Source organism: Sminthopsis crassicaudata, chromosome 1 (assembly GCF_048593235.1).
Source record: "Sminthopsis crassicaudata isolate SCR6 chromosome 1, ASM4859323v1, whole genome shotgun sequence".
NCBI lineage: Eukaryota > Metazoa > Chordata > Mammalia > Dasyuromorphia > Dasyuridae > Sminthopsis > Sminthopsis crassicaudata.
The window spans coordinates 684,175,974-684,193,297 of record NC_133617.1 but is presented as its reverse complement, the minus strand read 5'-3'; the positions used below and the strand labels follow the sequence as shown (position 1 = coordinate 684,193,297).

The window sequence follows — 17,324 nt, the reverse complement described above, 5'->3', positions numbered from 1 at the left end:
CTTGCTCTATTATATTATTCAAGAGCTTGTTTTGATTCTATAAATACTCTATAATTCAATAAATAGAATACTCTAGATTGAAATACTCTAAAATGCTATAAATCAATATATTGTTATATTATGTAATGGCATCCTTCTATACCAGGAAGGAAAATAAGAGAGGAGCATATTAAGAGAAAAGAAATTGAAGTTAATGACTAATACCACATGACTGTAAATAGTTAAAGGTCATTATAAAAACAGGATTCTGTGTAGAAATTTTCAATATAATCTAACAGGTATAATGGGGGGGGGAACAATTACTTAGCCCCAAACAGTATTTAGTGATTTTCTTTTGTGCCTTCATAAACATTTTCTAACCACTGAATAAAATCTGTTGAAACATTAATATTCTAGACTTCGGAACATAGCCCAGAGGGAAGTCTAAAGAAACCCTCATACATCGAGCCTGAGAGTGAAAGGTCAGCCCTATTAGCAGCAATCAGAGGTCACAGTGGTGCCAGCAGCCTGAAGAAGGTAAGGAAAGAGCAACTCTTCCTTATTATTAAATAGCATCATGTCTGAATAAGTTGATATTTTGTTGATTATCTTAGGCATATTCTAGGGCAGATGCTGAAGAACAAGAGGTAAGGATGGGAGGAGGGGGAAGGGAGAATTCAGACATTTAATGAAGGTCCTTCTGCCTTCAGCATTCTTTCTGCTTGGGTCTCTCTAGGCAGAGAGCATCCCTCACCTACCCCAAAGACAAACAATGGCCTGCACACTCTTGCATGACCCATCCCTTCAGAGTTACATGGTTCTGCTTCAAGGACTTCCCTCCTCCCAGTGCTTAAACTATTGAGTTCAGTCTCTGAAAACAGGATAATATCGCACTAATCAATAAGAATACTCGGCCCCTACTGTGTGCCCCACCAATTAATAAGTATCAATCAATAAGAATATTTAGTCCCTACTGTGTGCCAGACCTTGTGCTAAATGTTAGGGATACAAAAGTACATGGTTCTGCTTCAAGGACTTCCCTCCTCTCACTGCCTAAACCACTGAGTTCAGTCTCTGAAAGCAGAAGTATCCCACTAATCAATAAGTACCAATCAATAAGAATATTCAGCCCCTACTATGTGCCAGACCTTGTGCTAAATGTTAGGGATACAACCTACACTCAGAAAACTTTCATTTTATCAAAAGAGACAACATGTAAGTTTATTAATATTTAATCTAATTTAATAGAATGGCTTATTCAGACCCAGCTTCCTTCGAGTGAGGAAAGGCTCAGAAACCTGTGTGGGAAATGTAGCTTCAAACAGATGCATTGTTTCCTCCCCACCCTGGGAAAGACAGAGAGGTTCTCAGGCAATGTATGCAAGGATTGCATGAGTTTGCAGGTGATTTTAGGAGAGATTCAGGGAGCAAAAACTGCTGCCTCAGTATAAAAGTGGATTTGGGTGGGGAGAAAGCAAGACAATTTTCTAATGAAAGGACTCTATAGGATTTTCTGCATCATACCAAAGTGACATTTCTTTATAGTTCTAAGTCACCACACAGCAGGAAGCAGCCAGCATGGTGGCCATCCCCAAAGAGCTTGAGTGCTGAGCCTGCACGTGCGGTCAGCCCAAAGAGCAGCCGCTAGCACAGCCCTTGGGACGGCCTTCTTTCTAAGAAGTAGGTACAGAATAAATACAAGGCAGTTTTGGAAGAGGCTAGCACCTGAAGGGAGCCAGAGAGGTGGATCTGGAATAAAGGAAAGGAAATTCTGAGCAGGAGGATGTTGTTAGGGAGGATGATTAGTGCATAGCATCAGGATGTGGAACAGCTGAGGTTCCTAGAGAACCCTGGACCTCCCATTTGCCTTCATGACTTCCAGCACTGAGGAGCACTTCTCAGTGTCAGTGTTTATCTTCAGACATATGTCTCCTCTTGGATAGAAATTGTTCTGTTTTAGTCTTTGAAAACCCAGCACCAAATGCAGTGCCTGGCACATAATAGAGACTTCATAAATACTAGTAATGTTTCTTCATTGTGGAATCACTTTCAGCTGCCATTTTCCCAGAAATCCACCATATTCATTCAGTCACAGGGAAGAGGAAGGTCCTTTGGCCTAGAGCTCTGCTAATTTTGTGTCTTGTTTAGCTTCAGGTAGATGAATGGTGTCCGCTGGAGTCCTCATTTTCCATTCTCTGGTTGTCACATTTGGTCATTTTCCTCCTCACAATGTCCATCCTCTTCTCTCCTTTCACACAGCTACAATTCTAGTTCAGGTCTTCATCGCCTTGTTCCTGAATTGTTTCAATAACTTTCTTTTAATTGCTTTCTCAACTTCCATTAGAAGGTGAGCTTTTTGAGAGCAGAAGCAGTTTATGTCTTTCTTTGTGTCTCCAGTAGCACAGTGCCTGACCCTTGTTGATTGACTGGCCCAGAAAAGAGAATGCTGGAGGCTGAGGGATGTTTACTCTTGAAATCCCCTTCCTCAGGCTATGTATTGCCCACTTGTGGACCATAGAACTTTGAAGTGAATTAAAAAGATTAACGTAACATTCCCCTAAAATTTATCCAGTAGTGTTAATAGTGTCAATTACTGAGACAGCTGGGTGGCTCAGTGGATAGAGTGCTGGGCTTGGAGTCAGAAAGACTAAGTTCTACATCCAGAATCATGAGAGGCTGACAAATAACAGAATTTGAAGATGATTCCTCTCTCTTGAGTTCCTAGTTAAACTGTAGGTCACATAGACCCCCCCCCAAAGAAGCTTAAGTACACTTACAGAATAGCATCTAATGATAAAACATTAATAAATAATGAATTGAGGAATGCAACTGAACAAAGCCATCAGTGCCCAATGATCTTGTGATAGAGAGAGCTATCTGCACCCAGAGAAGTCTGTAGGACCTGAATGTGGATCACAACATAGCATTTTCACTCTTTTTGCTTGCATTTTGTTCTCTTTTTCATTTTTTTTCTTTTTGATCTCATTTTTCTTGTGCAGCAATATAAATATGTATATATTTATTTTTGACATGTTTAACATATATTAGATTACTTGCTATCTAGGGGAAGGGATGGGGGGAAGGAGGGAAATTTGGAATCCAAGAGTCAGTGTTGAAAAATTATCCATGCATATGTTTTGAAAATAAAAAGCTTTAATTTAAAAAAAAAAAGTAAGGCAAAAGGAAGCCAGTGAAATTATGAGAGTGGATCTGAGTCTGGCAGACTCTCACTGGTCTATTAGGGGTTAACTTCCAACTTTAAAACAATTCAATTGTTGGTTGAAAGAAGTCTTAGAATTCTAATTGCCTTTTGGATTAGGCGTGGCCTAAAGTGAAAGTCAAATTTATGGGCTCTTTAGGCTGCAAAGACCTATAGTTCATTTGAATAGTGGTTCTCACAGTTTTTCATCCGGTGACACTCCTTCCCTCCACCCCCAAAGGTTCTTACAATAGCCACTCCACCCCACTGGTGCTGACACTTCCAAATTACAGAATGCTCTTTTCCTCCATCTTGCCTTTCAGGGATGGAGGAGAATAGTTAAAAATATAAGGATGAGAAAGACTATGTTTCCTTACATTTAACAGGATGCTTGTTAAAAGTTGGATCTGGGTTCATTGGCTCCTGGATAAAAGATAGCAGGTTCACCCCGTCCAACCTCATTTTTACAGATAGCTACTTCTGATTTCTCCTTCTATGCCCTACTCACCATACCACCTTCAAAGGACATGACTTTGAATCTAGGCTTTGATCTTATTACACTTTGTTGTTTCCACAATATTCACAACTTGACTCCAACCTAATTTCCAAGCCACATTGTACATTGTAGACCTGTATGGCCCAGCCAAACTGTTTCTCCTATCTCCATGTCTTTGCACTCGTGGTTCCTTATTCTTGGAATTTGCTCCATCTTTATCATCCACTCTTCGAATTGTTCACTTCTTTTAAGAAACTCCTTCTCTCTTCATATCTCACATTTAGGTATTCTGTCCAAAGGAATGGAAATTTCGATTTTATACTTCAATAGATATCTTGGAGTTTAGGGCTAGATTTTTTTTTCTTCCCTAATTATTTACTCATCATTGCTTTTTTTTACTTTTCAAAAGAAAAACAGACAAGTCTTTTGTTTCATGTAGTTTTCATTTATGATCTCTTGAAATATAGCTCTCAAAAAAACAGGTTTTGATAAAGCCCATTGGGATTCAAATGAGCTACTTGAATATGCCTTTAAATCCAAATCATTCTGGCTGTCAGTGATTGGCCAATAATAGGTCCCAATCCAAGCCTCACTAGCACTTTATTTTGATGGCTGAGGATGAGTATAAATAGCAACTGTTTATCCTTCTGGCCAAAAACTCTTGAATGTGCTTCCCTCCCAGATTGATTCTTATGTGAAGGTAAATTAAGCCATCTTTTTCCTCAGTTCTCACCTAGCTTATAATTGCTGAATGAGTTTTGCTCCAAACAAAATTGAACTTGGGAAAGATCTTAGCTTAAAAAGGCCCAGGTCTCCCACCGCATCCTAGGTCATTGCAATAGCCCTGAAGTTTTGCCACTGGACTCTACTGACTCTTGAGAAGAGCTCAGCTCTGCCTTACTTAATTCTAATTTACTTGCAAATCAAGACATCATTCTCCTGTGATCCATTGGTCCTTTTTGAGAACAAAGGAGCAGCAACAGTAGCACAGTCAAGAAAACTATATACTCAATAAGTAAATGGAGAGAACAGAATTGTATGTTGCAAAATTATAATGAATAAACATGGCTGAAAAGAAGAGATATAAGAGAATATTCCCAAACCACTCCTTAGGAGAGATAGGAGACCCACAAGCTTGCCCATCACCGTTTTTCACACTTTTTAAAATATATTGATTGTTTTTTTCCTTTTATTTTGTCTTTAAAAATGCTATTTATCATATAGAATGCCTCTAAGGGAAAGGGAAAAGGAAACAAAAGTAATGAAAAACATTTTTAAAAGTACCACCTTTCTACATTAAATATTTCCGGATCCCCACCCTCCATTTGCAAGTGCCCTCCTTCCAATACTACTTTGTAATTTTTTTTTATTTAGTGAAAACAATGACAATTAATAGTAGTAGTTTTTAAATGACACTTTTTAAAGTTTACAAAGCACTTTACAATAGTTATTTCATCTTATCCTCACCTACACCCTGGAAGAAAGTGCTATTATTAGTTCCAATTTATAAATGAAGAAACTCAGGCACTGAAAACTTAAATGACTTGCCTAGGGTCATACAACTAGTAAATGAGTAAAAATCTGAACTTATGTCTTATAACTTCAAATACTCTAGCCCCTACACCATCTATCTGCCTTATTTAGTCTCTATATTACGCGTCTTCAGGGGTAAGGAGTACTTCTAATTCATTTTTGTATTTCCATTGCTTGACTCATGGGAGGTGAATAATAAATACTAATTTGATTGATTGGTTATTCAACCTTGGGAGCTTAACCTGTTTCCTCCTTTGCTAATTGAAGAGTTTGGATGAGGTGAAGTTTTCCACTTTTCCATTTCTGTTCTTAGTAAATTGTAATTTACAAAGAATGTTCAAAAACATTTTCTCATTTCATCTTTCCAGCAGCCCAGTACTGCAGATAGTACAAGTACTTTTATTCCTTTTCTATAAATCAAGGAAACAAAGGAAGCAAAACAAATAAGTGATTGATCAGTTCAGAATCTGAACGTTGGATCTTCTCCCTCTTAATCAATAAACATTTATTAAGTATGCTACCTGCATTGGGCATACAAAAGAGTCAAAAAAAAAATTTCATTCCAGTTCTTTTCTGGAATTATTGGAATCAACATTCTACCTTTCAGTAAATTTGCCTGTTAAATATGGACAATATAGTTAAATTCTTATCTTTCCTTGCAGTTATAGCTTAAATGGTAGCAAAGCATGTCTTGCTTTGTTGTTGTTGTTTTTTTCTCTCATTTAAGCTACTAGATGTGTGAGAATAAATAAGTTAATGAGTCCAATTCTCTCAATGACTTAATGAGCCCAATTATCCCTGGATTGTTAGCCAGATGCTACTCAATTACAGTTTATCTTAGAGTCCTCCAGGAGAGAGGATTTTGTTATTGCTTAGAATACACTATCCTGACATCAAAGTGTTTCAGCTGATTGACATCATAGGCACTTAAAGGGTCACCCACCTAAAATGGAGCAACTGGTAAATGTTTATAAAGTATAAAAGCATCGGCCACTGACCTCATTCATTTATTTATTCAATCCAATTTTTAAGTGCTTACTATGTGCAGAGCACTTACTATTGGACACTAATGAGGAGAGGGAGACAGAAATAAAAATAAGATGCTCTCTCTGCCTTCAGGGGGCTTGCAATCATCAGGACAGAATTGTCTCTAGTCATTTCTGAAACTTATTTCCATCCCCTCCATTACTGAAGATGTTGAAGCTTGCAACTTGCATTTACATGGGGTTTGAGGTTTACAAAGCATTATATTCCTGTTTTCTGGTTAGAGCCTGACTCTATGGATAACTAGTCCAATAATGTCTCTAAACTTCAATTTCCTAAGAATCATGGAGATGTTAAGTATTAGCATAGACTTTAGAGAATTTAGTCAGAATATACTTTAGAGATCAGTCCAGTCAGTAAGCATTTATTAACATATCTACCAAGTGCCAAGAAGAATCCTAATGCTAATTCTAAATCCCTCATTTTACAAATGAGCAATTCAAGGCCCAAACAAATGAATTACTTGCCCAAAGGTCATAGCAGAAGTATTTTGATAGAGTTATGATTCAAACTCGGAGCCTTACATCAAATCCTGCACTCTTTCCACTGCATCACAAGACTACTACATACTTCAAAGTTAACCATAATAAATAGCAGGCATTTGTTTAGTGATTTAAAGGAAAAACATTCTACATTTAGAAATGAAAACAACACTGAGATTAAGTTCTTTAGATGATATCCCAATTTCCAAGATGAAATGTCCCTGATGATCTCACAATTCCTAAGTGTCAGAGGTGGGTTTCAAACCCAGATTTTTCTTGACTTTAAACCCACGCCTTTTCCCACAACTGCACACTGATATGAACCAAGCACTTTGTAAATTGTAAATCCCCATGTAAGATATGAGCAATTATTAATTACTCTGTAGTACTTCTTTGGTGACCTTAATAAGGTAACACAGCTTCACCAGAGTGATTCCTTGGTTGACCAGTTGAGTTTTGGAAGCTGTGTTTCCAAAACTCAACTGGTCAACCAAGGAATCACTCTGGTCCTATTAGAACATAGAAGAATATGTATAGAAGAATTACACATGTTTAATATGTATTGGGTCACTTGCCATCTAGGGGAGAGGGTGGGGGAAAGGGAAAGAAAAAATTTGGAACACAAGGTTTTGCAAGGATGGATGTTGAACATTATCCATGCATATGTTTTGAAAATAAAAAAGCTTTAATAAAAAAAGAACATAGAAGAAATAAATAAAGAGACTTAAAGAATAAAGGTGTTGCATAAATGCCAGTAGTTGTTCCTTAAAGGACTGAGGAATCCAAAAAATTCACCAGCCATTGCCAAGAACGCAGCAAGCAGCTGGATCAGTGGGATGTTAACTCTAATGGATTATTTTAAGAGTAATATCTCCTAATCAGCCTCAGTTGCTGTTCTTGACTGCCAAGGAAAGTTAAAAGATAGAGGAGTTCTCAGAAAAATAGTAAATTGCCTTTCTGACATGAAGTCATTGCCAAATCCTTGATGTGATAATCAATCTCATTGAGTGATGTAAAGGTCTAGAACCAGATGTTTCAGCCAGTGGATAAACAAAGGTTCTAGAGCCTGAATGGCATTGAACCATTTGAACTTCGGGGGTATTTGGACTGTCCAGGTCATTTTTTATTTAACTGTTTCCTTGATAGGTCTCATCTTTAGCTTCGGGAGAACTTCAGAGCTTCCGAGAAGCAGCCCTTTCCAAACAAGCTGCAGAAGCCCATCCTCGAGGAGAAGAGGCTCCCGTTCCACCCCCACCCGTAGCACCACCACTGCCTTCCCTTGTTTCCAGGGCATCTACCATGTCAAAGACAACGCCCAAATTCCCTACAGGCCCCATCAGCGATCCTGTGGATGCAAGGCAGGCCCTCATGGATGCTATTCGTTCTGGCACAGGGGCTGCGAGATTGAAAAAGGTACACATAATCAATTTTGTAATCACTTATTAGCAAAAAGTTGCATTTTAAAAATAAACATTAAGTATCCTGCCATTAGATATCAGAGGTAAAATATAGAATGATCTTCTGTGTGCAGAACTCCATGTCTGACTCCACAAAATGGGACAGAGATAAATTCACAATGGAATGATCATCAAGAAGAAGCTAAAAGTCAGGGATATTTCTGGGGAAATCACTGCTTTTGGAGGGAAGCTGTTCATAAACTCTAACAACTAATGGGCTCATGAGTGAATGGGCCTTTAGTTATATCCACCCTACAGTGACCCTCCTAGGAGAATCAAGAATCAAGCAAAACCATTACTTTCTATCATGAGTAAAAAACAAAAAACACAGCACAATGAGCCTGCTAGAATTGGGCAAAGCCATTCCATCCCTTCTCTTCCATCATAAGGGGAGAAGAAAGAAAGAAAAGCAATCCTTGTAATTCCCCAGAGCCAGAGTTTCCCAATGGAGTCTAATACTAATAGGAACATTTCCCATTTCCCAATCAGCCATGTAGAGTATACTCACCCTCCATTAAGACATGACTGGATCTAACTCATGATTTAATCTCATAAGAGACCTTGAAGATCATCTAGTTTAAGACTTTCACTTTACAAATGAGAATAGTAAACCCTAAGAGAAGTTAAATGACTTACCTACAGTGACACAAGTGCAAAGTAGCAATCACTTCCTCTGACTCCAAATCTCATGTTCTTGTCTCTCCACCATGTTGCCTCTGAGCCCTGCCTCTCAAGCTAACCAGTAGCCAAATTCTTTGGAAGTTTCTCTTGGTAATTGATACCAGGATTTAACCTGTAAGTGTAAACTCTCGGTGTGGAGTAATAATTGCATTAGGTATTGAACAATGTAACTGTAAAAAGTACATTTCCCAGATTTCAAGGAATTTAAACTTACTTGACAAGAACTATAGGGATAACATAACCATAGCTCAAAGTCATGAAGGTGTTGGTGGGGCAGTTTTCCCATGACTTTTTAGATAGAATATTTTTGACTAAGAAAGTTGTTAAGAGGGGAATGTGTCGGGTAAACTTCAGGGGATGGTTGTGAGCATGAAAACACTAACTAAAGAGCATGGGGAAAGTAGATTGAAAGAAGAGAGCAGACTGAAGAAAGCAATTAATGTTACATTGGAATTGGGCAAAAAGGTAGCACAAGTTTATGGTAAAGAAGGGACATGTGACAAAAGCACAGTTATTTCAGGAGGAAAATCACAAACTTTTATTAGCAAAGGAGAAGGATGATTTTGACTGCACCACTTGGAACTGATTAAAAAGGGGGAAAGGTTAAGTAGGAAGGCAATGTGTTTTGTTATGCATCTTTTTTTTTCTAGTCACCAGCATATATTTATTTTAATTATAGCTTTTTATTTTCAAAATATTTACATGGATAATTTTTGACATTAACCCCTTCAAAATCCTGTGTTTTGATTTTTCCCTCCTTTTTCCCCATCCCCCAGTCAGCAAGTGATCCAGTCTATGTTAAACATATGTCATTGCTCTATACATATTTCCACAAATATGCTTTTCGAGAAAAATCATATAAAAAAGGAAAAAAATGAGAAAAATAAAAAATTGTGCATCTTTTTAAATAGTGTTCTCAACAATTTAAAAATACATTAGAAAATCCAGGATCTGATGATATCTTAAAATAGTATGAAATTTTTTTTTGTAATTATTGTTTTGCCTCTTTTGCTTGAATGCCTCCAGAGTGATTTATTTCTGATGACCTAAGCAGGTTACAAGTTGGCCCATGCTAAAAGTCTCACTGTCCTGTTCCTTGCCTGGGGTATGATGTTGAATTCTGGAAGTAAAAAGTATTAGAAAGACATGAATAAGCTGGAATGTCCAGAAAGATGAAGGCCCTCAGTCTATGTTACATGACTGTCAATTGAAAAAACTCAGCATGTTCAATTCTAGATTCAAGGGGAACATGAGAGATGTCTTCAAGCATTTAAAAGCTTGTCATGTGGAGGGAGGGAACAGCCTCACTCAGTTGGACCCCAGAGGATAGAGCCAAGTTGCAGAATGGCCAATTTAGATTTAACATAGAAAGGTCAATTTAGATTTAAGGTCAAAAAAACTCTTCTAAATAATTCAGCATGAACAAAGGTGGAATGGACTGGCTCAAGAGATGGTGGCTTCTCTCTCCTTTCATATGTTCTCTGGACCAAGCACTTGCTGATCTTCCAACTCTCCAATTCAGCAATTCTCTGAGAAGTCTGGTTTTGAGGCACATGATGGGCCTGCCATTCTTGACACTGTTTAATGTCTTTGTCTTTGCTGACATTGCACCTAACTGACCCTACTCTTTCTCATCTAGACAGATCTCCTTGGAACAAAATAGAACTTGCTGGAGAAAATGTGGCCCAATTGCCCCATAAACAGATCAGTTGCTCTCTCAGCAGGGAATGTCTACTCTCCAGCTTAAGTTGGGGAAGTGTGCATGTACAATGACCCAAACTTTGACCCATCATTTGAAGCAAAGTTTTTATGGGATCTGAAGGAATTTATCTGAGTTCATTTTATAACATCCTCCACCCCCCCAGTTCTTCATTTGTTCTGGACACCAAAAGTCCCAAAGCATTGTGGGAAAGATTCATGTGGCATTTGGAGTCCAAGCCCAAAGCAGAGAGGGCTGGAAATCTATCCAGCATATCTTTTATCGGGCAATTTTTTTTTTCAGTCAGGCTGACAAATCATCGAATCTCAGATAAGAATTACTGAGGACAATGAACTGTTGAGTATTTTATCTAAACTGAACTTCAAACCTTTATTCATGATCACTCATTTATATCTCTTTCCTTTTTTAGCATTTTAAGCATTATCCACTCTCAAGAGAAAAATATTAAATACAGAAAATACCCTGCTTATTGATGAGATGCCATTATTTTCCTTCCATTCTCCATTAACCTGACCACCATGTTAGAAAAACTTTCACATAACTAGCTACACTAGAAAACCAATACTGAAGGCAGATCACAGCAGAGTTTCTTATTTTTCTATAAGAAATAATATTAAGAGTACTATTAGAAGTATGGCCAGTCTATCTAATGGATAAGATGCTGGACTTAGAGTTAGGATTCAAATTCCATTCCTTATGCTAGCTAATCATATGACTTTGTACAGTTTACCTAAACTCTATGTGTGGAAGACAGTTCTCTCAGATTTATCCTCCAAGTCGTAGAAGGTTATTTTCTCCATTGATGGAGGGAATTCTTGTGCTGCCAAAATTATGGATCCTTTGGTCATATCACATCAGCTCAGAGTACAAGACTTCCAGTTAGGCAATTCTGCGGAATGTGATGTAAAACATTATGACACAGCTCAGCAAGGTGAGACCCTCGGCATGCGGTTTCCTTTTTTCTGCTTTTAAATATTTTTTTTTTGTCAGATATTAAGACCGCCTCACCCTGTAGCATCCCACTACCTCTGCAGTCTTCTCAATATGGTATATCTCTCTCAGTCCCATTGGTATATTCCTCCTAAAGTCTCCATTTTGTAGAAGGACCTTCATTCCCCTCCCAACCTTGTTCTTGTCTTCAAAACCACGTTCTTGTACCAGATACTATCCCTCCCCATTTTCAACTCCTTTATTCATCAGAATATAAGTATTTTACAGGCAGAGAGTATAATTTCCCTTGTATTTGTATTCTCTACATTCTGTCTGGCACATAGTAACTGCTTGATAAATGTTTTTTTTTCTTTTCTTCCCCCACCTCCCTCCCTCTCTCCCTCTTTGCCTCCCTCCCTCCTTTTCCCTCTCTTTCTTTCTCCCTCCCTTCCTCCCTTCCTCCCTTCTTCCCTTCTTCCTTCTTTTTCTCCCTTCCGTTCTGTTTGGCTTTGGGAACATACTGTGGACTGGTTTTCTTGATAATTGCTCTGTTTCTCATGCTTCCCTCTCTTGTCTTTTGGTTCCAAGTTCCTTACCAAGCTTAAATCAGTCTTTCATACTTAGCTCCAGTGGAACCTGCTTATTCATTAGTCTAGCTTAATGCCATCCCTTGCTAGCTTTTCTTATGCATGTTTTTGCACAGAGAAAGTTTTAGTGTGAGTTCCACCACTACCCTTCTGCTTCATAAATACAGACTGTCAATTTTTTTCTTAAAGGAAATAGGCTTTGAAAAATAAATAGGTCTATCAGTATAAATTCCTCTAAAGTGGGAAAATGTTGGCAGATCTGTAAGGAAAGAAGAAGCAGGTTTATTGTGGATTTTTTTTATTTCCCATGTTAAGTTTACAATATTTCATGTATATCTGTGTCACTCAAATCCCCATTGATGCTTCAGCATTGCATGACAGTGATCCTTGGTTCTCATAGACTATCAGAAAAATGCAAGCACTAGACAGCCATACTAAAGTGGAAAGACTCTGACTGTAGGTCTATTGAGGAAATATATTTCTGATAACCAAGGACTGACAAGAGGATGATGAGCTTTTTAATTACTGAAATTCCTGAAGACCTTCTGTTTAGCTCTTGAGATATTGAGATGGCAGAGGGAGTACCACGCTGACTAAATCAGATCTTTGAATTACATGATTTTTTTCCAGATCTGTATTTTGATCAATGGAATACCTTTTGAGGAAACCTCCTTCTGCCAGGGCAAACCAGCAACTCCTCTTTAACAAATTCTCAGCAAACTGCCAGAATAGTTTAAGTAATTTGCCCATGATTACACACCGTGTGTGTGTGTGTGTGTGTGTGTGTGTGTGTGTGTGTGTGTGTGTGTGTGTGTGCCAGAGATAGGATTTGAAATCTAAGGGTTTCTGACTCTGAGGCTAGAGTTTTCTGTCTCCCATACCACACTATATATGTACATCCATGCACAGCCAAGTATTTACATAAACATGTCATATTATGTTTATGTATATAAACATGAGACTAAGTTAAAACAAGTTTGGGTTTTTTCAACTATTTCTTTTGGAATCTTTGACTTTTATCCAAATTATCTCCATTACCAATTCTACACAATTTACTAAAACTCTATTTCACCATCTTAATTTAATGTTTTAATCACTCTAAAAAATAACAAGTGATGACAAAGCTCAAATGAACTCATTTCTTTGGGGGCCTCAGTTTCCTGAGCAAAGTGAGAGAGTTTTAGTAGATCTTCACTAAGGGCCCTTTTAGTTCTAAAATTCTATTAATTGTGAGCCTAAGATTCAATTTCATTGAATCCAACATTCTCAACTGTCCAGATTTTATTGAGAAAAATGATTATGCAGTGATTTGCCAAGCTTATATATTCTGGAATAAAAAGAAGCATAAGTGCCTCAGATAACTTTTATACATCCATTCTTTTTGATAAGACACCATCCTTGCTTTGTCTTCGAGAATCATTTGGGTTCAGTGGCAATATACAGGTCATGGATGATGTGGGAGATTTTGACCTTTTTAAGCTAAGGTCTTTAAGGCCACAGAGAATGGCCTCTTTTACCTAGTCAACCATATCTTAAACCCAAAGGACTCTCTCATGCTATGGCCAACAATAGGTCCTAGTCCAAGCCCTGCTTGGTCATTGTTTGAGACCTGATTGGCTTAGATGAATGAAAATAGCAGTTGTTTCTATTTTGGCCAGAAAACCTGAGGGTCTTTCCCCAAAAAATTGTTTTTTCTTTGTTTTTACTAGATAAAAGAAGCCATTCTCTGCCTCATTTCTTACCTAGCCTTAATCATTGATTGTTTCCCCAATAGAACTGAGATCTGTTAAAGATTTTCGCTTAATAAGGTTAAGGTCTTCCACTGTATCCAAGGCCATCTCCAGTCATTCTGATGTGTATATTGCCCCTAGACCCAGATGTCTCTGGGGGAAAAAGTGAGGCCGGTGACCTTGCCTCCCTCACTTAAATCTAATTTACTTGCATATCATGGCATCCTTTCCCTGATGTCATGGTCCTCTTAGAGAAGGAAGGACAACCGATAACCAGGTAAGAACATTTTTCTTCACCTTATGACAAAAGCAGAAAGACAATGAATCGGTCTCCTGATAAAGAGAACTTTGCTCTTATGTAAACCCCTAGTATTTCTCCATCCTTGATTTTCTATCTTCTTAAGCTGAAGCATCTATTATTGCTGATTTTAAAGCTACCATGAGGTACATACACCTTGTTAATAGTCCTTGGACTATTCCCTTGGATACGGCCCACGTGGCTTCTAGATACAGTTTTAAGTTATCTTAAATCTGAATCAGCCTGCTTCACTTACTATCCATAGCTTTTCTAACATCATATTTGTCTTTTTAGTTTGTCAGCTCACCAAAACAGAGCATTTAAACCACAGTTAAATGAATCATTAGAAATATTTTAAAGAAATTCAAAGTGATCTCTTTACTGGGACAATAAAATTTAAAAATAGTCCAAAATATGCTAAAGAGAATAAATGCTGCTTGGGTTTGAATAGATTGAGTTGGGAGGGTGACTCAGTTGGGTGAAATTTAATCCTTAATGAACACAGGGGTTCCAGGTGCAACCCTACTTGGAATCAATAAGCTTCTCTTGCAGAATAACTGTTCCAAGGTAGTAATTCATAGAACCTTAACCTGGCCCATGCACATAGATGCAAGCTCAGTCATGTGCAAGACAGATTCAAGAGTACTGATGTTTCGGTACAAATTCATCATCAAACCTAGAAAAATAATTTCAAGCCACATGTTCTAAAGAAGATTAGACAATAATAGATGATAGATAGCATAATAACTCAGTTTCCTCATCTCTAAAATGAGCTGGAGAAGGAAGTGGAAAAACACTCCTGTATCTTTGCAAAGAAAACCTCACATGGGATCAGGAAGAGTTAAACACAGCTGAAAACAACTGAACAAAAATTGTTTCCTATCAGCAGTTTCATGTTAATAATAAAACTTAATGCCCAAATGAAATACTACCATGAAAATAAATAAGTTATAATAGGCATTTTTTGTTAGTCTTCTGCTCTTACAGGTTAATTTTAGATAGGGCATTTTTTCTTGATATGTCTAAGCTTCTCTCCTTCAAAGTAAATGTTCTGTAAGAAATTTTCTTGGCAGCCCTTGGAGATATAGAAAATGAGAATTTGATCTTTTGTTCTGCAGAAGAGGAAAGTAGGCAGAGAAAACATAGATGACTTGCCCAGAGTCTTACAGCAGATTAGTATCACATCCAGGAGACAGACATCTACTCTGGGCCAGACTTTTGCAACTCATGTCTATTTTACAAACCTCTGACTCTTTGCAAATACAGGTGATTCTCTTCCCACATCAGGAGCCTGCTTATGTCAAGCATAAAAATACAAATAGGATTTGACCTTGTCTGCTCTCTGCCCCTTGAGTAATTATTGAACAAACAGTCCAGGAGCTGTAAAAAATCCAGGGTTCCTGAGGCACAAAAGAAGAAAGACATGTAAATCTGGGTGTCCTTCTCAGAATGTGATTGAAAGAGAGTGAAATCTGGATTTGTGATCATTTGAAAATAGTAATCTGTTGCTGTCTCTGAAAATTAAACCAACTAAATTTATTGAATATATAGAGTATCTTTTTAATATGCATATGCACCAAGGCTTAAATGATCTGCTGGTATCCATTAGTGATTTACAAGGGCAGATAAGGCTTTTGTTTACACAATGTTCTCAGCTAAATGGTTTGTTCAACCAGTGCTCTTAGACCAGAAAAGAGCACCATGGACACCATTTTGATGTGCTACTTAACCCCTGATGAAGTTGGTAGACATAAATTCAACACCAGTGTTTCTAGCTAACTATGTGATTTACTTTAGATAAGTCATTTAATCTCTTCTCCATGCAAAAAATAAGACATTGCATCACAGATCTTCTGAGAAGTCCACTTAAGTTCTAAAATGTCATAAACTGGTGATGATTAAGTTGAGAATAGATTTGTCTTTGCAAGTATAATCTAGTTCATTGTACAATGCTGTACATGTGAAAAATTTCTCCTTATTTAATCTAGAAATTAGGACAAGTGTGGATGTGCCTCTTGGTATGGAGCAAATTCCAATATTAAGGCGTTACTTGGGACAACCTAACAATAAAGAAGCTAGATAGATTTCTCAAGACAAATACAAAATTATTCAACGTATTTGGGCAGATACTTATGTAATCAAAATCTTAGTGTGAGAAAAGACCTTAGACGGATGCCTTCTCTAACTTCCCACCTAAGGAAGGAATTAAGAACATAGGCTCTAAGACAAAGGCTATTTAGCTTTTCCTTGAACACTTTTAGTGATGGAGAGATCACTTTGTCTACCTATACCTCTGCTAGAGGCTGGGCCTGGAATCAGAAAGACTCATTTTCTGAGTTCAAATCTGGCCTCAGACACTAATTAGCTGTATGAACCTGGGCAAGTCACTTAACCCTGTCTGCCTCAGTTTCCTCATCTGTCAAATGAGCTGAAGAAAGAATTGGCAAATCACCCCAATATCTTTGCCAAGAAAACCTCCAAATGGTGCTACACAGAGTCACCTCTGAAAACAACCAAACACAACACAAAATTCCATTGGTAGTTAACCTCCATTGTAGATGTCTCCTTTTTTAAAAATCCAAGTCAGTTAAATAATTCAACAGACAATTATTATTAAGCACATATTCAAAGCCCAATGCAACACATTACAGATACATGGGCAAAAGTGAAACATTCTCTGTCTTCAAGGAGTTATACTATTTAAAAGAGGAAGTTGGTCATATCCATCTATTGTGATTTGATCCTCTGAAGCTATACAGATTATCTATTTATCTTCTACAAGATAGCTCTTCAAATATTTGTAGATAATTATTTTATCTTCCCTCAGTCTCAAGTCTTCTTTCCCCCATGCTAATAGTCTCTAAGTTCTTTCAATTTTTTTCCTAAAACGTGGTTTCACCATCCTGATCATTATTTCCTGGATTTTATTCAGATTGTCCACTTCCTCTTAATGAGTAGTGCCCAGAATTGAATACAATATCTAGAACGATGTGCTCTGATCAACACAGCTCTTAGTGAATGTTACATCTCTTGTTTTGGAGATTGGACCTTGGTCTTTTTTCACATGAACTGCTGCCAACCCAAGTTTCACCCTCAGTCTGTATTTGTGCCATTATCCATTTTCAAAAGTGTATATATATACTTTTGTTCAATTTCCTATTCTTAGTTAAGGTGGATGCTCCAAGTCT

General features: G+C 37.6%; 1 protein-coding gene across 12 annotated transcripts in view; it reads left to right on the top strand.

Moving 5' to 3' along the window:
- The window catches only part of COBL (cordon-bleu WH2 repeat protein), a 343,248-nt gene that overhangs the window by 313,342 nt on the left and 12,582 nt on the right, over nucleotides 1-17,324 (top strand). For all 12 annotated transcript variants that reach the window (XM_074283615.1, XM_074283610.1, XM_074283605.1 and 9 more), the window contains 2 exons: nucleotides 397-516; nucleotides 7,880-8,146. In XM_074283615.1, coding sequence (XP_074139716.1) covers nucleotides 397-516; nucleotides 7,880-8,146 — 387 coding nt within the window. The remainder of the gene's footprint in view (nucleotides 1-396; nucleotides 517-7,879; nucleotides 8,147-17,324) is intronic.